We start from the raw sequence: 25,541 nt of genomic DNA on the forward strand, positions 1-25,541 counted from the left end.
GCTAATATCTGTGTGATTATCTATTTTAATGTTAAGTCGTTTTGACAAGTGGCCAACATTCATAGTCTCTATAAAAACTCACCGTCGAATGTATATTTTAAGAATATGTTGTGATTTTATAATACCCAGGTATTACACTGTGGAAATATGAATAGCTATTTATTTAAAACCAACGAAAATATTTCGACGTTATTCATAAAGTCGTTTGAATTGTAATATTATTTATAATTTTAAACGATTCAATACTCTTTTCACATAGAGTAAAAATTGAGTTTTCCTTATTGAAATGATAGTATCTTGGCAAGTAGCCGTGACCTATTTTTCTTGAACAGAATTATGGCTCATTCTTTTCTTGTCTCTGGCTAAATTATACTACATTAAATACTTGATACCATCCATTTATATCTCGTTGAATCCGCACACACAATTAATATAGATATTTACATTATTATAAGTTGTATAATTTATTCACAAACATTGTCTCGATCATTCACCTCACGTTTCATATATTTTTTATTTGTAAAACTTTTATAAATCTTGGTCTCTGATTTATACCGATTATAAATATTTATTTGGATGTTTTGTTATATAGCTATTGCGTCTTAAACAGTGGATGCGATCGGGGCACTTAGACGAATTTATCATGTTATCTTGTCATAAAATGACGCGAACGACGAAACCAACCAGCCGACCAGTAAAGTATTGCCAAATTATAAATCAGCCTACATATTGAAGGCATAAATTTATCATACCGTGTCATCGTTTAAGTAATAGCCGGGTGTCTATTACAAAAGACAGGCAGCACCGCCGAACCGCGGCTCCTTTGAAAGTCGCCGCCTTGCGAATCGGCCACCGGACGCCGTGCCGCCGCCTCCCGCCGGCACGCGCGCTCCATACTTGATTTATCACTCCATTGTTGCAGACCGGCGACCCACCCTCGCCAGAATCGCCGGATAAGACTAAACATTCAATTGCCAGAACGCTCCCAAAACGATTTGTTCGTTTCGCGCGATCGATTGACTGACTATCTTTATACGCCACTTGTGGTTAAATTCGTAATTCGTACCATCCTTTCATAATTAGTATAAATGTTTACCGACCGTAACGTAACATACCTACATAGCGAAATATAATTACTATAAAATTGACTAAGATTCGTTAAAATAATAAAATATGCGTTAATATTAGATTATTTTATTAAAGATAGTATATAACTTATATCGACTTACTATCATATATATATAGTTTTTTTCTTAACATAAGTTTCATTTAATGTGACGAATACACGTATAGGTATTCTACAATGTTTTCTTAATAATAATTACCAAATCAGTCGGATTTTGTTAATTGATTATTGACGTTGACATAATATAAAAAACTAATCGATAATTTGAAGTTTCTTTATCCTAAACAAACAAAATATATAATACGATAATATGTAGTTAACCTCATCTTATCGTTAAATGAATAATAATATCTTCGAAAACATGATACTGTAAAATGGTATTGTTTTGTAATGAAATTAAACTGAACGATCGTAAATAAACCTTGTAGCTCACGTTTCAGATACCCTAAATAACTTTATTGAGTCATTTACTCCGCCGATCGTAAATGTCTTCAAATTATTACTTTGCGATCTCTCTTTAAAAGTTTCATTCACATCGACACCATTTAAAATCGTATTTCGTTAATATCTACTTACACATTGGGATATATATCGCTTATAATGTGATTTTTTTTTTTTAAAAGCTGAGATGGCCCATTTGTTAGAACGCTTACATCTTAACCGATGATTTCGGGTTCAAACCCAGGCAAGCACCACTGAATTAACATATGCTTAATTTGTGTTTATAATTCATCTCGCGCTCGGCAGTGAAGGAAAACTATCGTGAGGAAACCTGCATGTGTCTAATTTCAACGAAATTCTGCCACATGTGTATTCCACCAACCCGCATTGGAGCAGCGTGGTGGAATATGCTCCAAAACCTTCTCCTCAAAGGGAGAGGAGGCCTTTAGCCCAGCAGTGGGAAATTTACAAGCTGTTAATGTATGTAATGTATGTATGTATAATGTGATTTATCAAATTTCGTAAGTAATTATTAAGTTTAATTAGTATAAGCTATTAATAAATTAAACAAAAAATTGCAATTATTATTACTATAAACAAAATGGCATCTACGCAATTTACCTTTTAAAAAATACGACTATCTTTTATATTTACCAATCGAAGGCCATGTGGTGTTGTCTACGAGGTTTATATAACATATAGTATAACATTTCGAGATCTTACGTCTATATTTTAAGTCCGATCATGTGAAAGAATAACTTACGCAATTATTTCTCATGAATACAAATGGTCATCTGTCTTAGTAACATGGTATGGAGGGTTTTTTAGTTATTTAATACTATAGTGCTCCCATAAATAGGTATACTATGTGTATTTTTCTAAACAAAATTATATAGATTACATAAAATCGTGTAATGTATATTATATATAAAAAGGTATTTTAAGTACGAAATTAATATAATGCTGTTTTCTTGTGGAACTTGAATCTTCTTAATCCTATCCTGTGATAGAAAGTTTCGTGGTTATCGTGGCACTCTTTCGAGTATATATATCGAATTTAAATAAATGCTATTTCTGATGTAAACAATCAAAATAACAAAAAAAAAAAACAAAAATTGTATCAATATTTATGTTGATATAAAATAAGTTATCGAGATAATTTTTTAAGTTATTCTATTCTTATTGCACTTATTTGTGTTTAAAATTAACACAGGTATTGAAAATATATAAAACATGTTCCAATTGTGTATCTATATTATATCCATAGAACATGATGAAACAAGCAGATATTAGTGAAGAACAATAGGTGTACATGAATATAAGCTAGAATACTAATGTGTACATTATACCAGCTGGCTTTGGCTTGGTCCCTCACCTGCCTTATGAATAAATAAAACGATCTCAGCAAAGCCTTTTATAGACAACTTATTCTACTGCATTTAATAGTATTTAAAATATAAATTTAAAAATAAATATTTGTCGACCTCCGTGGTCGAGTAATGTGTACACCGGTTTTCATGGGTACGCCACTCCGAGGTCCCGCGATCGATTCCCGGCCGAGTCGATGTAGAAAAAGTTTTCTATGTTGTCTCGGGTCTGGGTGTTTGTGGTACCGTTGTTACTTCTGATTTTCCATAACACAAGTGCTTTAGCTACTTACATTGGGATCAGAGTAATGTATGTGATGTTGTCCAATATATTTAAAAACAAAAATTGTTTAATGTATACATGAAAACTTAAAATTAAAACGAATCAAAAATAAATTAACTTGACGTATAATATTAAATGAACACTATTGTTGCAGGCGAGTCCAGAAAACAGCAGAAATGCTTCACCAAGATATCACGACGCATCAATGGATGATGTAAGCATTATTCTATATTTGTTTTGATTTTTTAAACAGTACATGTGGTATATAAGCCTACATAAAATTGTAGTAAAAACTCAACCAATCAACCAAATCAATGTTATACATATTTATTTCAGGCGTCGGACGCCGGCTCTTTGTTCCGGGTAACGGGTGCGGGTGGCGGCGGCGGCGGCAAGAATGAGCTAGTAGCGCGGGGTGGGAGCGGCGGCGCATTGGCATTGTCGCGAGCGCCTGTTGGTGGCAGTGCCAGCCCTGCACCCGCACCTTTGCCGCAGCCTGCACCGTCACCTGCGCCCGCAGCGCTACCTCCACCCGCACTGCCGCCGCCTCCCTTCCGAGCAGATACTCCACATCGCCCCAACGGTGCTCACATACCAGCCATCGATGGCCATGCTGCAACACAAATCCCAGCACGACCCGTCGGCGCAGCAGGCCCGGACACGCCGGAACGACCCGCAAGCAATAATAAGCTGCAGCCGGGTGCACGTGCAGCGGCTGATAGTCCGACCCCGGCACCGCCTGCACCTCCAGCTCCTTCGCCGCTCTTCCCCTCGCACACTGCCTACCAGGCACACGCTGCTGCTGCACTTCCTGATTATCGTCATACTAATCACGAAACGCGAACCGAGCAACCTTCTGCTGAACAGCCACATGCTCCTCTCGATCTCCATGCGCATCACGCCGCACCGCGACCGCCACACATGGCGTCACCTGCAACGCCTGCATCCCACCCTAGTCTCCCTACCCGTGTACCCCACACCCAGTCGCATCCTGTAATGCCCGGCCATGATGTTCGAAATGCTTCCCCAGCATCACAGACTCTTCCTTCCGTTCCTACCTCGTTCCCCAATCGTATTGTGTCAAACGGCGTGCCACAGAGTATATCGTCGCAATTGCCGACAGCGTCTACTCCTAGTAGTCTTCCGAGTCAAACACAAACAGGTCGATCTATGTCTCCCTCGCTTGCATCTCGCCCATACCCTACGCCTTCGATCGCGTCTAGTCATGTAAACTCGAGTCTAAGTTCCAGTATTCACAGCCATTCGATACCTTATCAAGGTCAATCGAGTTTACAGAAACATTCCGTACAGCCTGTTTATGCTAGTCGATCCTCGCATCACACGGCATTTAGCGTGGCGAACCACATATCTTCAAATCATATGTCTTCTTCAACTTCTAATCCGCCAACTGCGACGCATTTTAGCCATCCTCTTATAAGCCATAGTATTATGAGCCACCAGAATAATATGCAAATGAATAATACGAATCCATTGTCAACATCTGCGCCAAACCATATGAGCTCGCCTCTTATTTCGAGTGCCACGACCACCAGTACTTTGTCTAGTTTTACACCGAGTCTTAAACATTCTGGATTGAGCATGCCTCCTCATGCGGCGCCATTAGCCCCGGCTGTGTCGTTACATCAGCCAATGAACCATATCGATCCATCTCCAACATCTAATGCACCAGCAATATTAACTCCTGCGTCGAGCAGCAGCAGCGTGAGTCATCCACTGGCACCACCGATGGTAGACTCAAGGCAATTACCAGTCGCTAGTGAAGTCCCATCTCGCTCAGAGAGTTTTGCTATAAGCTCTGCGATGGCAACTAACGGCTACCCTCCGCCTGCGGTGTACACGGGCGGCTCATATCCAACATTATACGCGCCTTACGCTCCTACGTTACAACACAGTCCCTACCTGCCTCCATCTGCTGCGTCACCAAGAAACTCGGCTGATACGGTTAGTATAGTATTCTTATTCAAAATGTACGTAAAGAAGTTTTTTAAAACAATAAAAATTTTAAATTCGTTGTTATGTAATGTAATATTTATATTTATTTTGGTTTATCAGTTGTATTGTTCAGTCAATTATACCTGCAGTAAATGATTTAATCGAATATACGTAACTATATTGCATTGTTTATTATTTCAGAGGACGAGTTTGTCGGCATCGCCGTTAGTAGCACCTAAAACTCCAAAAGGTCTAAGACCACACACGCCAGGCTCATTAGGCGCTGCAGGATCACATGCCCCGCTATCTTACTCACCGAGAGGACACAGTCCAAACAGGGAGCGAGAAAGTTTTAGGTGAAATTTGTTAATAACTTTAGTAAATTAATAGAAAACAAAGCTATGTTAAGGCGTAAGCTTAACATTTAATTTCGCTTAATTCCAGCAGCAACATTAGCAGTTTGTCGCGCAGCACGCCAGCGACTGGTGGCACAAGTGCGGCACCGACAGTGTCTTCAGCGCTGACTGCACCACTCGCTGCGCCGCTCGCCGCGCCTCTGACTGCTCAGTTACCTGTGAGTTCATATTCTTATTATAAAATAGACACGTAAATGACATTTAATATCTAAAAAATTAATAGTTAAGTATACAATTATAATAATTCCTATACTATTTATGCGATTAAGTATATCGGCTGTCTTAATAAATTTTTGTGGATACAGGGCCCAGTTCCAGCATTGGGCAGTTCTTTGGGATCATTAAACACCGGTCTAAGCTCTCTCGGAGGCCTGACGGGCCTCGCTGCGCCAACGCCGACTGCGCCAACACCGGCCGCTACACATTTAGCGCATTCGCTAGCTCCAGTGCCGACTGTGCCCAGCATCAGCTCAAGCGCCAAGCCACCCGCGCACTGGGGGGTAACGTGAGTATACGCGCTGAAAAGTCTTAGTACCTACCATCCCTATTTGCTAGATATAATTTACCAGATAGCCGAAATCATTATTGTCATAATTCACGACGTTTCTTGCTACTGTTATTTTTTATAACTACATTATTGCAGCAGTTGTATGACATAACAAATTGATGTATAATATATTTTAAGTGCTAACAGTATCGAAATTTACATAAAAACGGGTTTTTTTAGATGTATATTTTAAAGTACAAATATTTTACAAATTTTGCGTAAAAACTATATTATATTATTTTCGCACAATAGTTAATGTTTATATTTTATCTTCCAGCAGGCCGTCGGCTGCGGATCGGTCGACCGGGTTCGCGCCCGCCCCGCCTTTGTTTGGCGCGCCTCTTGGTCCGCCTAACCCGAATCCTTTTTCGGCTGAGTCACTTTTTCAAACAAGTAAGTTGGTTTTATTCCTATATCTACCGTAGATTATTTTTTCTATCAGATTTTTGTTTTATATATTTTATAAGAAGGCAAACAGAATGGTGATAAATGGTCATCATCGCCCAGACATTGGCACTGCTTGAAATATTAACTATTCCTTAAATTTATATCGACAATGCGCTACCAACCCTGGGAACTAAGATGTTATTTCAGATAATTACACTGATTTACTCATCTATTAAACGGAAACATAGTAATACAAAGTAGCTTTACTAAGTTATGAATGGATGGTTCCTACCCAGAAAGCCGTACACAAAGCCTAATCAATGTGAATACTTGAAAAGAACATTCAGCCCGAGTGTTATCACAAATGATATTCACAGAATATTTATTCTAACGAGATTAAAATTTGTAATTTACCACATCGTCTAATGTTCAAGGTCCTGGCGCGGATTTATTACGTCGCGAGCTAGACAACCGGTTTCTGGCTGCGGCAGGAGCTGTCGGCGTTCGTACCGAGCTACATCACCACCAGCATCAACACACACACGTGCACCAACACCCGCCGCCGTCGTCGCACGCGCCGCACGCCCCCCATGCGCCGCACGCGCCGCACGCCCCCCACGCGCCGCACGCGCCTCACGCGCCTCATGCGCCGCCCGGACCACACCATCCCCATCAGCTCCTGGTACCGCATGCACCTTTAGTAAGTGCTATACGATTTTCTTGAATTCAGTATTCTATCTTAATAAAAAAGTAAACTTAAGGATGATTAATATATATATATATATTACTAATGATCTCTTCTTTGGTATCATTTTTTTAACGTTCATAAATTATTCTTTTTTCAGTTCAAGGATGTTGGAAAGATGACATCACTGTATCGAACTGGTATCGGCCTGGGTTACCCATACTCATCGAGTCTTTTACACCCGACGGCGCCTTATGTACCACCAGCACCACTTACAACATATGCACCTAAGGTAAATACATTCACTTGCGTTAAACAAACTACTTCTCTATCGATCTTTAGAACCTGTAAGGTGTATAGAATATTAAATTATTATCCATAGTTTTCTCAATTTGTATATGATATTATTTATAGTTGCAACTGTATACATTAAACCTGTAGAATCTAGTATTATTTCTATATACGTTTAGTATTATATTATTATCATTCTACCATTTTGCTCTGCTTTTTCATTAGTGACTATTATTATTAATATTATTTAAAATTCTTTGGGGAATTATGGTTTTCTATATTCCATACTTTATCTCATGTTTCCTGTATTGCTACCATCACTGCAAGCAAGCTTAACGCTTCCCTCTTTAGTTTGCTCTATCATCATTAACATTGCATCGCCTCATGTTAACAGCCCGTAGTGTCAGCAGCAAGCGACTCCGCCACTAAACCACCACCACGTCCTGCTGTTATGGTAGGTCTCCATTCGCACTATATTATATGCATGCAAATATTTCTTCTTTATTTTGCATGATTTTGTATAAAGATTAATTACTAAGACTTTAAAAATGAATTGTTTTCTTTATTCAGAAAACTGGCAAATGGAACGCAATGCATGTGCGAATCGCCTGGGAAATCTACAACCATCAACAAAAGGAAAAGTCAGGAGGGGCTAGTGTGTCTGTCAGTAACACTGAAAAGGATAAACTTCGCGCATTCCCTACACCTGCGCCGCCGCCGCCGCCGACCTATCGCTCGCCTTACGAACTGCCCCCAGGCCCATACCTATCTCATCACGCGCCCCTAGGTATCGTCCGGTACCCCGCGCGGCCGTCTCTCACATCCGCTTCTCTAGGAGCGCCCTCTGACCGACATTTGGGCGTTTCAGGGGTATCACCGTTCGGGCGGTACGGCGTCGGTGCCTATCCCGGCGCGCCCACTCCCTTTAGCCTCTCGGCGTACGGGCGCGAGCTCGCCCTCTCGTCCTCGCTCCACGGCGTGCACCACGGTCCCCCCATGGGCTCAATACACGATGCGTGGCGTGGAGTGCGGCCGCCAGTCTCCGCCGCTGCCGAAGTGCGTCGCGAACACGAGGAGCGCGAGCGTGCGCGACGCGAACGTGAAGAGCGTGAACGACGAGATCGCGAGGAACGAGAGCGACGAAAGGCCCGCGAACAACGTGAACGCGATCTCGAGAGAGTACGAACGCGTTCTCCTCTACGAAATGGGGTCTCGGAACCTTCTAAGGATGATCGCAAGGAACCCCCTCGCCCGCCGCCGACTCTACCTGCCTACCCTCCGCCACCCCACTGGGATCCGTATCGCGCCTTTGATCCATTACAACATATGAGGTTCGCACCGCTAGTCGAAGCGGCGATACGTGCAGAAGAAGACCGAGCAAAAATGTTAAGCGCTTACGCGCACCATCAACAGATGAAATCGAGCCCATTAATGCACCGAACCCTACCGGGCGGCCCACTTCCGCCATTAGGTGCGCATGCGCCGCTGGCCCCATTGGCACCTCTGGCTCCCTCGTTGGCCCCGCTGGCGCCGCTCGATCTGCTCAAAAAAGAGGAACCGCGATGATAGCGACCGCCCGCGACCCGCCGCTCCCCGTGTACATAGCGTAACTTAAATGACATCGCCGAGTGAGAGTACGACTAATTCGAAGTGTATCGTTTCACATTATCGGTATAGAAAATTATTTATTGTAACGTCGCTTTCGAAAAAACGGTCGCTAGTCTCGCCAACCATCTGTCTCGGCACGTTTGACTCTTAGTGTAATATTAAATCGTAATGTAGCTGAGTGAAGTCGTTAAGAGGACGTGTCGGTCAGGAGCGATCGACGGCGAGGCGACCAGCGGCTAGCGGAGCAGATGAAACGAGCGATCGCTCAAGTGTCATGTGCAATATAGGACGAGAACAAGGGCGCCCGACGCGCCGGCCTGTACACTACTGCTTGTTTATTTACATGAAAATATCTATCGAGTTGTTATTGTGACCATTATTAGTTAATTATACATTAAATCGCTGATTATGTGAAGGATAGGATTATCGGAATCGCTATCGATATAATTATACATATTTATATATACCTATAAATAAAATGTAAATATTAGTTTGTAAATTAGTGTTAAAATATAGAATTGGTTTATTTAACGTCATACAAAGGAAAAAATCCCATAAATTATTATTCTACCGGGAGTTTAATTTACACTTCCGTTAAAAATCTCATAATGGTTTTTCAATTGTACCAGTGGTGGATTATTTATTTATTTATATTATACTTTCTTTTTCTGTCTTCGAATAAGATTGATTACAATTTCGTTACATATTATAGCAGATGACATTTCTTCTTAATGCATTTAAAATATGTGATATTATTATATTGTGAAACATACATTTTGTCTGACTTTAAAGTAGTGTCTATTTGCAGCTAGATAATATATTAACAGTAATAAATGAAATCATATTATCGTGTTATCTACTTCTTAAACTTATTTTCATATTAGTTTCGAGGATAATATCAAGCTGACAATGCTTCCATCTAGTGTTTTATGGTTTATATTAATAAACTCTACATGTGCCATTAAAATCTAATGTTAATGCACGTTAAGTCAGACAAAATTGAAATTATGATTATTATAACCTGTTTTAAGGCACATTATTAATGATTGTGTTCTCATGATTTCATGAAGGGTAACTCGGAAAAGTGTATTATAGTTTATACAAAAATCATTCTGTATACTAAAAGTAAATGAAAGCTTGGTGCGATTCAGAAAATACCATTAAAACTTTTGATTTTTATACCAACATGACTTTATTTATGCCTCTTATAATTATTTAAATATATTTTAATTTAAAATTGTTCTGAAAACTACAATTTAAGTGAACAAATTTCATATAAATATATCTAACACCTAATTTTCAAATAGTGAAATGGATAATAATTATTTTATTTTACTAGTGTTGTTTGCGAGTTCAGCAAAGTTATAAAAAAACAAAATTAAAAATTACTTTAGTAACTTGGTTTTATTGATTTGTTCACTATTATACAGAAATGTTCAAACTAATAATGTTGACATGTCATTTTTGTTATTATAAAAAAGGTAATTTTATTTGTTCTTATTAATTTCCTATTGGAAGTTACTATAACAGATCCCTTTATTTATTACTGGTTAATTTTGACAAACGTCTACGTTTCAGTAGTCGGTTGTAGGGTATACCCGACGAACGTGTATATTCATAAAAATACTTTCTCCTTAAATCTTGGTAATAAATTATGATAACTTGACTCAAAGAACAATTGCATCCGGGAATATAGTTCCATATTGAGGGTCCATCTTATAATATCTTTAAAATGAAACAAAAAAAGAACTCTGCCACGTGAAATCATCCTTTTTAAGATATCAAAAATTAAAATTTGTAATAACGAAATTAATATTTTTCAACTCCTTTACTTTTCCAGAAACTATGTATTTAAAATCGAACTTTCGAAACAACAGCCGCATCCCATTGCATAATAACATATTGAATACTAAATTAAGTTTTCAGTCAATTATTTTCGGGGGGTGTCTTTTTTATATTAAAACTAACAATTAATATCCAAATTATGGTTCAAGATAACTATAGAGTTCGAATTGTTAGTTGCTCTTGATCTTTATAATATTATAAATAATATATTTATTATAAAGTTTAGATTATAAAAATATTGAGTATTGTTGCGTGGAAAAAGTACTTGATAACTTACTCAATTACAAAATAAATTTATTGTAACAATTTCGTCTTATGTAATAATCATTACACATTTTTGTAGAACTACTTCTTTTAAAACTGTCTCCAATCATATCTTTCATTATGATCGCTTAATTTCAAATCATTCCTATTCGAATTATTTAATCTAAGGGGATTTCATTTTTTTATTTTGGCTTTTAATTGAAATTATTTTTTTCAAGGTATTTTATCCAATACAATCGTATTCGATGCTTTACGTTAGTCGTGCCAAGTTACTAAACAGAAACAAGGTTAAATGAATATTTTTAAAAATAATAAAAAATATCTAAATTTCAGGGGCATCGGTCAGTACTTGAATGTATCACAAGATTTTGTGAGTATGCAAAAATAACTCTGTCCGTGTTTCTCATCACGGCAATCACTGAATCGGTCGTAATGAAATTCGACTATAGCAAAAATAGCTGCTGATCATAAGAACTAAAATATTGGTTCACTCATACTATGAACCGAAACAGCAAAACAAATTAGCTTTTTAAGATACAAAAGGTGTTACTCGTGTTATCGAATCTCTTAGACTGATGAACCGTTTTCGATCGTTTTTTTTTTGTTTGAAAGATTACTTGATGGAGACTGTTTTTAACTATGATTAAAGAAAATCTATTTAGCTGTTTGCTCTAGTCTAGTAATTAAAAAAATAGTATCTTGTTACTTTTATTTACGGCAGCGTCATGTTGAATCAGCAGGATATCCAAAACCTATATATATATCAATACATATTGTTAAGTAATCACTATGTGAATAACTAATTTACTCAGGTAATTCTGAATATAAAATAAAAGCTATTTAACTTAAATAATTCAAGCCTTATTTATGATTTAGTTACTAATTCTGGAAATATTATTATTTATTACCTACGTTTAAAATATACGATCAAGCGCGCCATTTTTTCTACTAATTCCAATATTTAATTGATAACACGAGCCTGTGAATAGCTTTAAAATAGAGGAGAAAAAGATACTAAACTATTTCTATTTAATATAAGTAAGTCGTAATTACAGTTTAACACAATAAATCACTTTAGTTTTATTGCGGTGCAATTCGACCTCCGTGACGAAGATATTTTATGATACTACTTTGTTATAAAAACTATTTGATCTTATTCAAATAGTCTCGATAAATATGTTATGGTTATTATACGGCGGTAAAGGAACACATCTTGAGGAAATCTGCTTGTCAGATGATACCCTGCCACATATGTTTCCATAGATATATGAGAGATATAATTGCATATTAGTAAGGGTCCTAGTATGTTTTCCCCTCTAAATACCTACTACAAGCAAAACGATACACATTCGAACGACATAAAAGCAACTTCGTTGCAACTGGGTGTCATATCAACACATCTATTTTATATAATATTTTTATGGCATATACATAAATAATCTTACGATAAGATCAGAACGATCCGACATCTTTTTTATATTTTGAAATTATATGTGACTTATTCTATAACTGCAAAGCATTTAACTGAAACGCAGGCGTTGCTTAGATATAAGGTCAGTTTCTCCGAATGTGACGCGACACCTTGTACTGAAGATATATCCCCGATGTCCGTAGTATCTACCAACCTTCACCGGAGAAGCGTGCTCTTATTCAAGCCTCTTGAAGTTTCACTTACCACATATTATAGAATTATTAGTTTGTATTGTTTTACTTTTATGTTATGGAAATTATTTTAATCAAATAACACAATTTTTTGTTTGGATCCTTGTTTTATCTATTTTAATATATGGTTTCTATTAAATATATAATATTTTATATGCTTCTTTCATGATAGCTACTTTCAAATTCTATTACAAGAAGGTTAATGAATATATATAAATAAAAAAAAAAACAAAAAGTATTATATTTCTACAATATGATCATGTTACTGCAATGATAAAATAAAATCATAATATCATTTTTTGTATTTGCCGCTGTTCTTCTAATTTATTTTCTATACCACACTTGAATAGTTTTCATTCTCTTTACTTTCTTTTGTAGTTGTAAGACACCATAGAGTAAAGCTTCTGCTGTTGGTGGGCATCCAGGAACATATATATCAACTGGAACAATGCGATCACATCCTCTGAAATAATAAATATTCCTTTATAACATTGCAGGAAAGTCAATGATTAGTCTTACAACACTTCTTATTACAAATTATTATTATGTTATAGAAAAATATTTTTTTAAATGGACATTTATAACTATGCTAATGCTACTTGATGAGGTTTTCATTATAAACATTTGTAATTGCATGTTGCCTATAGTTTATTCCGATCAAAGAAGGAATGAAGATAAACAAACTTTATACATCTTTTTTTTTTACACTTACACTGGCTCACTCATCAATTAAACCGGAACACAACAATACTGAGTGCTGCTGTTTGGTGGTAGAATATCTGATGAGCGGGTGGTACCTACCAAGTAACTATTCACTATTCCATTTTACTACATAGATCCACTTTAATTTTATTTCCAAAGTTGCTATAACATCTTTAGACATTTAAAATGCCATTTGTTCCAACCAATAATAATGATTCAATTAATTGTCAAATTTTGTTTATTTATCTTTTATCCTCTTGTGTTTGGAATAGACTATAGACAATAATATTTAGAAAGTTTAAGCCCTAAAAATCCCTTTTGACTACTCCTACTATTAGCATAAAACTTATTTAATTTAAAATTTATATATTTTTATATTAATATACCTGACTACTGAATATGAATAGTGATAATAACCACCACCATTAGCACAACTTCCCATAGAAATAACCCATCTTGGATCAGGCATTTGATCATAAACTTTACGTAAAGCAGGTGCCATCTTATTGGTTAAGGTTCCCGCAACAATCATTACATCTGCTTGACGTGGTGAAGCTCGGAATACTACACCATATCTGGAAAATAATTTGCCATATCAATTTTAAGAAGAAATTGAACATCAAATATTGTATGCCCAATTTTAATAAAATGGAAGGCATTTTTATTTCAAATTTGTTTATATTAATGTTCATGTAAAAATCAAATGTGACATAATTTATATCACACAATATATTTTGTACATAAAAAGCAAAAACAAAATAAAAGTATCTAAATGTACCTGTCCATGTCATAGCGAGGTGCAGCAATGTGCATCATCTCTACAGCACAACAAGCTAAACCAAAAGTCATGGGCCACATAGACCCCTTCCTTCCCCAATTTAATAAGTCATCCAGCCTAGCTACAGCATATTCTGCCACATTACTAGTGTCTTGGAAAGGGGAATAAGGTCGTCTTTCCTTAGGGTTTGGTGCAGGCAAATGAGTTTGTCGTATTTGATCTATAATGGGTGCAAACCCTCCTTTCTTGACTACTGAAAGAACGGTTGGAGCTGAAGCTCCAAGAGCTTTAATAGCTTGCATTTTTATCTGGAAAACCAAGACGCAATATTCATAAAATCTATATAAACGAACATTTAACATTAACATCACTAATTTCATAACAATTTCTTAACTTCACTTACAGGCTTAGCACATAAGCTGTATTTTAACTGTATAACTTAACTCACTAGAATAATTACAGAAAAAAAAGATATTTTACGTAACTAAGAGTATTCTAAAACTGTCAATGACAGTATATGTCAAATGTCATAATGTCAATGTGACTACATTTTATATTTTAATAAATTTATTAACATAAGAATTGATAACATTAAGTGCTTAAATATATACAAATATGAATCAAAAATAGTTACTGTATTAATCTTATATTGTAATTTAATTTAGTAGCTTAATGTATGAAAAATAGTATCGGTGTTTTAAATTACAAGAATCTTAACAATTTTTTTTTTATTCTCGTTAGAAAAAAATATTATTGGTTTAAATATGTAAATAATAGCCTGAGATATAGTTGGTACGTCAATTCTGGTAAATTTATAACTTTAACCCTTAAATTGGCAGGAAAAATAATTCCAAAATTGTTATATTTTTTTATTGAAAGTAGAGTTTAGACCTTAATTAAGTTTAAACTCACTATATAATATAATAAAAAAGAAAAATATAAAAAATAAATTTCAGTTTTCAGGTTTTTCAGGAAAAGCATGAATGCCACAGTATACATTACCAGATATACAGGAAAACAATGAATTATTATTCTGTATGCCAGGTCATACTTTACACCACAAAGTTGAGGCAAAATTATCACAGTACACATCCTACATGATAGTCTAATTGGCACTTCCTATCTTTATTTATAACCTTTACCAGTAACAAAACACAAACAGACTTCGCATTTATTCATATAAAACTCATTAGTTTAGAACAAAGACTATATCTACCTTGAGTGGTCATGGACATAAAATGATCAATATTGTTATAACGTGACAAATCTACTGGGTTAGTTCGTGGTACACATTTTTTTGTTTCGCACACTTTGCAGCGCGTCCAAGTTTTGATAAACCCTCATATACCTCAAACCGAAAATTCTTTAGAAACATAGGTTGTTTGTGAGTTTTGGAGTAATCTTGCTTTTACAATAGCCACATATTGTTGATATATACGTCCAAAATCGGTGCAAAGATGCCGAAGTTAGCAGTAATCGACACTTATAATAGTGTATAGGTATAGCTTAAAAAAAATCACATAATTCTTCTTGTGTAAATCCAAGAGAACAATCGATATTGGACATTGCATAGGCGTAGGACTGCTCTACTATATCTGTAAAAATATCTGGCAAAAGGAACCTATACAAATAATCTAGTGTAGATATGTTTGAAATGTTAATGTAATCTGAGTCCTGTACTTCTACTGTAGCTCTATATTGAAAACAAGCTTTTGTCCATCCGTAGCTTAGAATAAACTTTGTTAATCTTTTACCGCCTGACAACACTAAGGATGGGACATTGAGATCTTGTATTTCTGGGCAAATGTAGAGTTCAGGAGGTAATCATGTTAGTACTAGTTGCTACTACAGTATAAATCGTAATACTGCTTTCTGATAGTGCAGGGGGTGAAAGCAATAATGGAAATGTAGTAAGTGTAACTCGGCTACCTCGTGCAACTAGTGTCATCTCTAATAAAAAAACCGGTCGATTATTAAATTGAATCCGAAATATGGTCATCTAGTCTCTTAAAAATGTAATTATATTTTTTAATTATGATGATAAGTGTGATATTTTCATAAAAAATAATAATATTTAAATTAGAAAATATATAAAATGCTCGTATCTAAAGCTAATAAGACAAGTACAAAAAGTGTCAGCTGTCGTAATATCAAGTGTCAACAAAACGATATCTAAAATTTCAAAATAAATTAACCCGAAGATTATTTTGTGATCATTTTTAATGTATTTACATAAATCATACTCCATTTCATAATATTAAGATTAAATTATATAGATTTTAAATATTCGCTTTGACGTGTTTAATAAAATACCAAAATGCAAAAGGTATATGATACTTTCTTTACATACAACTTATTCGAAAAAATATTATTTGTAATAAGTACTTTTTATTTTAGGAAAGAAAGTGGTTTAAACCGTTGTTTGAATTTAATGATAGCTCACCGCCCAAAAAGACCAAAAAAAATAATCCTGAAAGAAAACCTTCCACTAATGAGGTATTTTTAATAAATATATCATTATATATAATCAAATAATATTACAGTGGTTAAATCTATTTAATACTTTTAGAAACAATTAAAAGTGCCTATTGCGAATATACCATCCAATATAAATGATAAGAATTGGATAAAGAATTTCGATCCCATAAATGTAGAAGACTTAGCTGTTCATAATAAGAAAATACAGGAAGTTAACGAGTGGCTTAAAACAACCTGTGTTAACAGTAACAATGACATGTTGTTTCTATCAGGACCCGTGGGCAGTGGCAAAACTGCAACTATACGCACAATAGCTTCCAAGTACAATATAAAAATTTCTGAATGGATTACACCTCTTGATATTGAGTATCCTTCAGAGTTTGGTAATATTACTGTTGGATTTACTTCTATTAATGATATTATAATCTACAGCAGTATCAAATTATGTTTCACATGGGATAAGTGTCCTGAAATATAATTATTTATTATGTTTCAGGAGATTACGAATTTAAGGAATCACAATCAAAAAAGTTTCTTGATTTCATAATAAATTCGGCAAATTTCACATCACTCCTGGACAACAATAGCTGTAAATTAGTACTTGTAGAAGATTTTCCTAATGCTTTTCTAAGGTCACCATCAGAGTTTATAGATATATTGCAGTGAGTATATTTGAAAGTAATTGTTTAATTGTAATATGTTCAAAGTACTATAGCTTTAAACTATAAAATTACTATTAACATTTCATCTGGGTTATTAATTAATCATATTATACAACATAAGAATTACATTAAGGAAATCATTTCCTTCTGCATGATATAAAAAATATAATGCAGAATACATTTGATATTTAAATTTGAGAGATAAGCTGTTAATACTGAATTGATAGTGCAATACAAAAATACCTTACTTTTTCATGCCAAATTTTCTTAAATGTAAAAGGAGATATATTATTGAATACAAGTCACCTATAATATGTACATGCTGTTTGTTTTTTTTTTTTTTACTTAAATTTAAGCAATAATGCAAGTACAATTAAAATCGTTTATGACGACATCGTTTAGAACAACATATTGGTTATATTGACCAAAATCAAAGGTCCCGGCTGAATGCTATATAACTGTCTTATCAAAAATATTGCTTTGTACGACATTGCTTACTACGAAATACCGCATTAAACAACCACATTTGGCTAATGTTTTTGGAGAATTATATCTGTAGAACAACCAGCTGAGGTGTATTGTAAACAATTAGTACTAAAGCAGACGAGTGCATTGATGTAGATAGGTCTATTGCGATTTGTGCACCGGCTACGGAAGATGATATTGTAATTGTAAAATGACGAACTGATGAACAATTTACAGTGGCAACTTTGAATGATGGTCTCAATGATTGACGCAAGATTGTTCTTTTTAATGAACAGTTTCACATGCAGGGAATTTATAATGATACGCTAATTAAACTCCAAAGTGAATTACAAAATGTGTATACAAGACAGAACTGTTCCAAACAAACTAAAATTACAGATTTTATGCATACAGGAAAATGACATTGTTCTTTCTTAATATGCATACGTTTTGATTGAAATAAACGAAATATAATTTTATTTCATACATTAATATATTTTGCCTATTAATACCTATGACCTATACATTCAATAATAACACTTCATAAAAAAATAAGCATCACTGGTTGTTACAACTAAATATGAGTAGTCCCTTCAATGTCATTATAGCAGATTTTGACTGTATTACAAAATAAAAATTTACATTAAGGACATTTCTGAAGCTGTAAGTAGTACAAGTATATTCCCACCACCTATAAATATTGAGAAGATGTATTGAGGTGGAGGTGGTGTATGTCTCAGTGGTTTTTCTCAAGATATTCAGCACTGCAGCCTTGAGAAAGAAATTAAGTATTGTTACTCTTGCATGCCTTGGAAAACATGTAAAGCTGACATCTCAGAATGCCGTCCCTATAGTTTATGAGAAAGAGGGAGTCAGAATTGAGTGTACCTGTCTTTGTACATAAACAAGTGTACAAAATATGCATGTGTTTGTCTAGTTCGGTGGACATTGAAGTTTAGTTAACAATTCATTTTTCAATGGCAAATTATGCGTTTTTGATTATTAAGTAATTAGATAAATTATAATAATAATTATGCTCTTTGAATCATTGGTGCCTCTTTGTTCAACTATTATATGCTTCTAGGCAGTACAAACAACGAGCAAAATCACCTATAGTATTTATTTGTTCAGACTCTCACACTGACAATAAAAATACGGCTTTTCATCTGTTCTCTCCAAGTTTGAAAGAGCAATTTAACATTCATCAAATTATGTAAGTATTTGTTGTATATTACAATATAAGTATGAATTATATTATCAATTTTCATATCTGAATAGTTAACTTGTCCACATGCTGCACAAATGTTTCTACTGTCAACAATAATTTGTATTTTTGTGTTTCGGTTTTAAGGCTGAATGGCCCATTCATATATTAACATCTTAGTAGTTCACAAGGTTGGCAGTTCAATGGTAGTATGAGGAATGATTCATATTTTTGAATCCTCTCTCTTGATGACTGCAACTTAACTATATTTAAAACTATTTTTAGGTTCAACAGTGTTTCAGTAACTGGGTTAAAAGCAGCCTTGAAAAGAGCAGCAGATATAATTAGTAAAAAATATACTACTACATACAATGTACCAACAGTAGACCTAATTGAGTCTGTTGTTAATTCGTCTGGTGGTGATATTAGATCAGCAATATTAAATTTACATTTCGCCTCTTTAAAAGGTACATAATTGGTTAAAAAATGTAAAATTCTGCAACTCCTAAATAGTAGTGTTCTTAGTTTCACTTTAATTTTAACAAAGTATAATTAAAGGATCGGTGGTCAACTTGGAAACCAGTATTATTAAAGAAAAGGAAGTTAAAAATAAAACAAGTAGAAAAAAAAATACAGCTTCCAACAAATTTATGTCCTTAGGAAAAGATCAAACCGTGAGCATATTACATGGTGTTGGAAGAGTACTGAATCCTAAAGGTAATTAAAATAATATTTTTACACTTTTAAAATTTGAAAAGTTTAACTATGTTGCATAATTCTTTTTTAGAAATATCTACACCTGATGGCCGTAAATCTTTAAGTCATGCTCCGAAGGATGTTATTGAACAGTTCTTAAGCCATCCATCCTCATTTATTAATTTTTTAGAAGAAAATTACTTGCCACATTTTTCATGTATCAATGACGTTGATAAGGCTGCTTCAACGCTCAGTGAAGGAGATTGTATGCTAGCTGAATGGAGGGTGAGAATCGTTTTAATATATTTTCATTTAATGTTCTACTTGTATTGTAAAGAAAAGTTAAAACAAAGTTAATTTATATCATATACTAGGAAAAAATATGTCAAGAATATGGTTTATATACAGCAGTAGCTGGTCTAATGATAGCAAACAAGTCACCGGTATCAGCTTGGAATCCGGTGCGAGGACCAAAAAACATGAGAATACAGTATCCGTAAGATTTTATTTCATAAATATATTTTGTGATTATTTTATGTAAAAGCACTTTGTAATTTTGTTTCATTGTTTCAGATCCCTCAATGAATTACCACTTTTAGAACCAAACTACCTGTATAAGGGTAAAGTAATTGTTACAGATTATTTGACATATACTAAAATAATTGGCAGTTAAATTGTATAAAAGTATTTTCCCATCCTGTAAGCGTACGGCTGTTCTGTTATTGTAATTATTAATTTCTTCAATGTACATCGATTATCTGTTTTTGTGTGAAATATTTACGATTGGTCGATTGATCTGCTTTTTTTTTGGTAATGGATTTCGCACTGATAACGAATATGGCGTTCAAAAAACCAGCAAGTTTATTTTTAAGGTAAAATTAAAAATATATATATTTTCATTTATTTCCATTGTTTTTCGCGTTTATTGCGATAAATCTACTGGTAGGGAAAGATGTTTGCCACAGTAGTTGTATAATAATAATAATAAAAATATTGTATTTTTAGGTAGATTTTGTTTTTAAAAAAAAATGTGTATCATGTTCGTTATCAGCACGTCGAAATTCATATGTATACCAAAACTCAAGACCAATTGGAGGATGCTAAATAGATAGTACTAACTTTATATTTAAAAAAAAGAATTCAGGTCAGTTTCCAATAAATTATTTAAAATTAATGATTTTGATGAAGTATCAAAAATGTACAACGTTAGTCACTCAGTGCTAGTCAAATAATAATCTAAAAATATAGTAAGATGGACACTTTCCAACAATAATAACTTCTGCAACTTATTAACTTTAACTTTATTCACCTATTTGAAACTTTAACTTGTATTCATATGTTCTATATTATTTTAAAATAAAACAATGATAGCAATTTCAATTTGTTTTAATTACAGAATGTGTTATGAGAACATATTAATAGCCTTTCATGCCATTATAAACTTGTTAAAACACTTTCACTTGACATGGGAAACAGGATCATTGGATCTGAGAATCAAATAAAAAATCAAGTCATTTCTTTATATTTATTAACAAAAAGTTTATTTTATATTACAGAATAAAATTCAAAGATACATAAGCACTGCACTTCTGTCAATTTATTTCTAGTTTTATTTGCACTGATCACTCACTCTGGTCAGTTTCCATTTTGCAAGCTTTTATAACAAGAAATTATTTATTAATTTTTAGTCAAAGTTCCTAAATCGTATGACAATCATGAAATATTATAATACTTACCCATCCTGGTCTTTTCTATATTTCTTAGGCATATAAAATGGGTATTGAATTTATACTTACCCAAACGAAGTCTCTGGAATGTGTCATGCAGTGGTATTTATAGCTAATGTATGTTATGGTTGATTTTCATAATGAAAAAGTGTTATTCAATTTGTAATAGAAAATCATGTAAACATCCTTGGTGTTTTTGAGAGACCTTTGTGTGTTAGCTGTAACATTTTTTTAAATCCTAGATAAACATTATAAAATTTTAATTGTGTATATTATAACCTTATTAGTTCATAAGATGATAGAAATCAAATAATTAATTGTATGACATCATATCAGACTTGGCACTTTTAAGATATTTTAAAAATTCAAAAATAGAACATAAATTTAAACATTTTTACCAATGTGGCGATTTTTATTTATATTGACTATACATTGGAAAATTTTGTATTGATTTGAAGAATAATAAGCATTTTAATAAAGTGTATTTGATGGACATCATACCTAAGTTACATGCTATGTGTAAAGGAATATAATTACATACCTAGTATTGATTATTTGAACTGTTCACGAACCTTAAAATAGGTATAATTAAATATATTTAATGAAAGGATTTTGATAGACCATTCAGTATCATTTAGAAAACATATAAATTTAACATATAAATAAATGAATTCATATGCTCATATTGAAATGCTGTCTAGTAATAAACTAATTACATCTTATAAACAAACATGGTATAAAAGATCACTTAGGTCACCTTTTTTTATTTTATGTATATTCCGAATCACCATAATAACACAACTAAAATTTTAGAATGTAGGAATGGGCAGAAATAATATTGAATTTATATAAGGTTTAATGTGAGAAATGAGTGTGTGTGTTGAGTTATGTCTTTTATAGTGGGTCTACCGGGAGGAAGAGGAGGAGGACCTGGAGCGGCGGCGGCGCGGAGCGACGCGGGGGGAACGCGAACGCGAGCGGCGGCGGCGCGGAGGCGAGCGACGCCGCGGGGGCGGGCTGCGCCGGCGGTACCTACGACAATTATATTAAAGAGATCTATATTTTAGTGCAAACACAGATTCACCGAAATTAAAGTAACAGATGTTGCGCAAGAAAAAAATTATATGTAACACGAAGATAACAAGTAAAAAGAACTGATTTCTTCTATGAATCTGCTCATATTCAGCCGGGTTAATGTAGATTACATTCATGACCTGGCATAATTATTCTCTCGTTCCTTGTACTAACATTCATACTTGTACTACATTCTACATAGTATTCCAAATAATCATTCAATAAGTTTGACATGTTAATTACCTATATTATCAAATAAAAATGTAAGATACTCAAACAATATTAACCTCGGCGGCGAATGTCGACGGGGCGGCGCGTGTCGGGGCGGCGGGCGAGGCGAGGGCCGGCGCGGTCGAGACGGCACCAGCACCGGGGCCGCGGTGATTTCTTGACCGTCGATTTGTCCTGAAACAATATATTTAATTAATTTCAGTTAGCTTAAATAAGGAAAATACAACAAACAGATAACTTAGAATAATTAAATACCTCCATCCATATGTTTCATTGCATTTTCTGCATCATCTGGATTGCTGAACTCCACATAAGCATAGCCACGACCATTATGGGGGTGAAGTCTGTCCATTGGAAATTCCACGGCTTTAACATTACCATAAGTGGAGAATATCTCATGTATGTGATCTCTTGACACATTCAATGTCAATCTGCCAATATGTATTCGAGTGGGACGAGGTGATGGTGATCGTTCACGCTTTTTACGCCCTGGTGATCTATAGAAACAATATTAAATAAGTTTTAAAGAAGAACATTTTATCAGCAATGTATATGAGAAGCAATTTGATTATTATATATATAGCGTAAATGTACTACACAATTAAAGGTTAATTTTTTAGTATAATGTAAAATGGCTGCCAAAAAATAAATATTTGTCTAAGATACTACTAGATAGTTCTTGGGGTTATAACAAACAGTACTTTTAAGTTAATTTAACATAATTTAGGTAGCATCTAATAGTTAGACATACCTTTCAGTTTTCTCTTTGCTTTTAGCTTTGTCATTAGTTGATGGTGTTGCAAATTTTTTCTTGTCTCCGATAGGCGACCTATCTCTTAGTCTTTCTGCATCGGGTTCACGGCGATCTTTTATAGGACTCTTGTTAGGAGATGTTCTAAAAATGTAATAGAAATGATCATTTAGTTTTTATAAAATCATTTCACAATATAATTATAATAAAATCAGTCACTTACTTCTTCTTTGGCCTCGAGCGATCATTGTTACTACTGCTACTGCTTGAAGAGCTGGAACTAGATGACGAGCGAGAGGAACTGCCAGAACTGCTCGACGACGAACGCGATGAGGATCTTGACGAGCTGCTTTCCGATGAACTATAAAATAAAAGTTAGGCTGATTTAATAAACTGATTATATCTTTTAATAACGGGAAAATATTGAGAACATTTTCAAACTAATTGCAACATTATATCTACGTGAACAAACTTATGCGTCTAACCTCTACTCTAAAATTAATTAATTTAGTTGAAATATGTTTAGGATGTTTACCTGCCACTGCTTTCACTACTGCTGGATCCTGAATCTCCCTTTTTCTTTTTATCTTTAAGCTTCTTTTTATCTTTTTCAGAAGCAACCGACGGAGATTTATTCCGAGCCCTATAAAATATAAAATATATAAAAAAAACTTACTCTTATTGTGAAATTTCTATATGTTAGATATTACAAAATAAAGCTTACATTTTGAAATGTTTATTGCATTAATCAATATTATTAATTATAAGTATGCCTTTCCACTAGATAAACCGCACTTAAACAAAATTACAGCTTACGAGTCACAGATACTAAAAACTTAGCGCCATTTTGTTGTGTTTGTATGGTATTGCCATAGTTTTAAATAAAAGAAAACCCGAAAAAATTAATATTAAAAAAAAAACTATTATGAATTGTTGGATATAAACATAGACTGACACTGGAATATTTTAAATTTTTGAATCATTTGAATGGTTTAAAATTTTAGTTACTGGATATAGTAGTCGGAGATAATTATTAATATTCCGTTCAAAAACTTTGTACGATGTGTGTATTTATATGTCAGTATGTATGTATTGATAACACATTTGTAGATATGTGTATAAAAAAATAGGTATAATAAATTTAATTTAATTAATTCATCACACTAACACGGCATTTAGTCTTAACAAAATAAATAACAGACGAATATTAAGTATTTGGGTCTTTGTTTGTAAATGAACAGCTTGTTAATTTAAATAGAAGGTACATTCCACCACTATAGAATAGATGTGGCAGACTTTAAACGATAATTCCCTTCGACACCGAGCAACACAAATGAAGTATATGAAAACTAAATGGTACTTGCCCGGATTTGAATCCGCAATCTTTGGTGAAGATTCACGCGTCCTCATCCGTTTTTGCAGTAAAACCTTTATGAAAAGTACCCGGGCCGCTTAACCGGGGTTTGTGGGCTTCCTACTCACTAAAACTACTGCGATGACCGTCCTGCTCGGATCGGAGAAGCCTTCAGATCGTATCGATGTAACTGGTTCGTGATCCCTCCTGTCCAGTGCGCAGATAGCGTATGGCATCCTATATAGTTTCCCAACTATATAGTATCGGCGCTTTCCCACCGTCTTTTTCTGGACCATTATCTTCTTACAGAAGGAGGCTACAGCCCTCCATGCCTATTGCCTTACCTTGCGAAGCATCGTCGACACAATAGCTCGCGGACGAGGATCTGCCTCTCCAAGTTTCACCCGGGGCACGCCTTCAGTGTATGCTGGGTGATGTCCTGGTTCGCGCCACAGTGGTGACACACGTCGTCGCCTCGCGTCCGATCTTCCAGGTTTTCTCTAAAAAAACCGTGACCGATTATCTGCGTAAGTCGGAAGGTGGT

At 34.5% G+C, this 25,541-nt stretch overlaps 4 protein-coding genes across 12 annotated transcripts in view; 2 read left to right on the plus strand and 2 right to left on the minus strand.

Moving 5' to 3' along the window:
* Tay (tay bridge) overlaps positions 1-10,289 on the plus strand; it is a 51,038-nt gene extending 40,749 nt beyond the window's left edge. For 4 of the 8 annotated variants that reach the window (XM_026636613.2, XM_026636616.2, XM_026636619.2 and 1 more), the window contains 10 exons: positions 3,372-3,431; positions 3,554-5,179; positions 5,372-5,526; positions 5,615-5,744; positions 5,892-6,091; positions 6,411-6,526; positions 6,955-7,220; positions 7,366-7,497; positions 7,891-7,950; positions 8,067-10,289. In XM_026636613.2, coding sequence (XP_026492398.2) covers positions 3,372-3,431; positions 3,554-5,179; positions 5,372-5,526; positions 5,615-5,744; positions 5,892-6,091; positions 6,411-6,526; positions 6,955-7,220; positions 7,366-7,497; positions 7,891-7,950; positions 8,067-9,062 — 3,741 coding nt within the window. In that variant the 3' untranslated portion in view covers positions 9,063-10,289. The remainder of the gene's footprint in view (positions 1-3,371; positions 3,432-3,553; positions 5,180-5,371; positions 5,527-5,614; positions 5,745-5,891; positions 6,092-6,410; positions 6,527-6,954; positions 7,221-7,365; positions 7,498-7,890; positions 7,951-8,066) is intronic. The other 4 variants (XM_026636615.2, XM_026636614.2, XM_026636617.2 and 1 more) reach the window with 4 other exon arrangements.
* A 2,803-nt stretch (positions 10,290-13,092) lies between these two features.
* Positions 13,093-14,883, minus strand: LOC113397880 (NADH-quinone oxidoreductase subunit B 2-like). The gene is made up of 4 exons (XM_026636406.2): positions 14,759-14,883; positions 14,356-14,663; positions 13,964-14,152; positions 13,093-13,338 (listed from the first exon to the last, which is right to left on the minus strand). The coding sequence occupies exons 2-4, from the start codon at positions 14,655-14,657 to the stop codon at positions 13,200-13,202; spliced, it is 630 nt and encodes a 209-aa protein (XP_026492191.2). The 5' UTR covers positions 14,658-14,663; positions 14,759-14,883; the 3' UTR covers positions 13,093-13,199.
* A 1,608-nt stretch (positions 14,884-16,491) lies between these two features.
* Positions 16,492-20,634, plus strand: LOC113397878 (cell cycle checkpoint protein RAD17). Of its 2 annotated transcripts, XM_026636403.2 has the most exons (10): positions 16,492-16,681; positions 16,753-16,851; positions 16,925-17,216; positions 17,330-17,495; positions 19,045-19,173; positions 19,450-19,631; positions 19,723-19,881; positions 19,952-20,145; positions 20,235-20,356; positions 20,434-20,634. In XM_026636403.2, the coding sequence occupies exons 1-10, from the start codon at positions 16,673-16,675 to the stop codon at positions 20,531-20,533; spliced, it is 1,452 nt and encodes a 483-aa protein (XP_026492188.2). In that variant the 5' UTR covers positions 16,492-16,672; the 3' UTR covers positions 20,534-20,634. The 2 variants fall into 2 exon arrangements, with proteins under 2 accessions (XP_026492188.2, XP_064072871.1); XM_064216801.1 differs by lacking the exon at positions 20,434-20,634 and having other exon boundaries at positions 20,269-20,356.
* Positions 20,635-21,371: 737 nt separating this feature from the next.
* LOC113397879 (RNA-binding protein with serine-rich domain 1-A-like) lies at positions 21,372-24,506 on the minus strand. Its single transcript, XM_026636405.2, has 7 exons — positions 24,368-24,506; positions 24,179-24,286; positions 23,867-24,004; positions 23,644-23,787; positions 23,148-23,389; positions 22,949-23,066; positions 21,372-22,619 (listed from the first exon to the last, which is right to left on the minus strand). Coding segments are annotated over exons 1-7 (879 nt in total). The 5' UTR covers positions 24,370-24,506; the 3' UTR covers positions 21,372-22,492.
* Positions 24,507-25,541: the final 1,035 nt, after the last annotated feature.

The sequence above is a fragment of the Vanessa tameamea genome, chromosome 13, assembly GCF_037043105.1.
Source record: "Vanessa tameamea isolate UH-Manoa-2023 chromosome 13, ilVanTame1 primary haplotype, whole genome shotgun sequence".
NCBI lineage: Eukaryota > Metazoa > Arthropoda > Insecta > Lepidoptera > Nymphalidae > Vanessa > Vanessa tameamea.

Coding starts and splice junctions, on each gene's coding strand:
- LOC113397880 (XM_026636406.2), bottom strand. CDS start 14,657: ATGCAAGCTATTAAAGCTCTTGGAGCTTCAGCTCCAACCGTTCTTTCA. Junction 14,153..14,355: donor CCTCGCTATGACATGGACAG/GTACATTTAGAT, acceptor ATTATTTTCCAG/ATATGGTGTAGTATTCCGAG. Junction 13,339..13,963: donor TATTCATATTCAGTAGTCAG/GTATATTAATAT, acceptor TTATTATTTCAG/AGGATGTGATCGCATTGTTC.
- LOC113397878 (XM_026636403.2), top strand. Junction 17,496..19,044: donor GAGTTTATAGATATATTGCA/GTGAGTATATTT, acceptor ATATGCTTCTAG/GCAGTACAAACAACGAGCAA. Junction 19,882..19,951: donor AAGAGTACTGAATCCTAAAG/GTAATTAAAATA, acceptor ATTCTTTTTTAG/AAATATCTACACCTGATGGC.
- LOC113397879 (XM_026636405.2), bottom strand. Junction 24,005..24,178: donor AGTAGTGAAAGCAGTGGCAG/GTAAACATCCTA, acceptor TTTATTTTATAG/TTCATCGGAAAGCAGCTCGT. Junction 23,067..23,147: donor AATGAAACATATGGATGGAG/GTATTTAATTAT, acceptor ATATTGTTTCAG/GACAAATCGACGGTCAAGAA.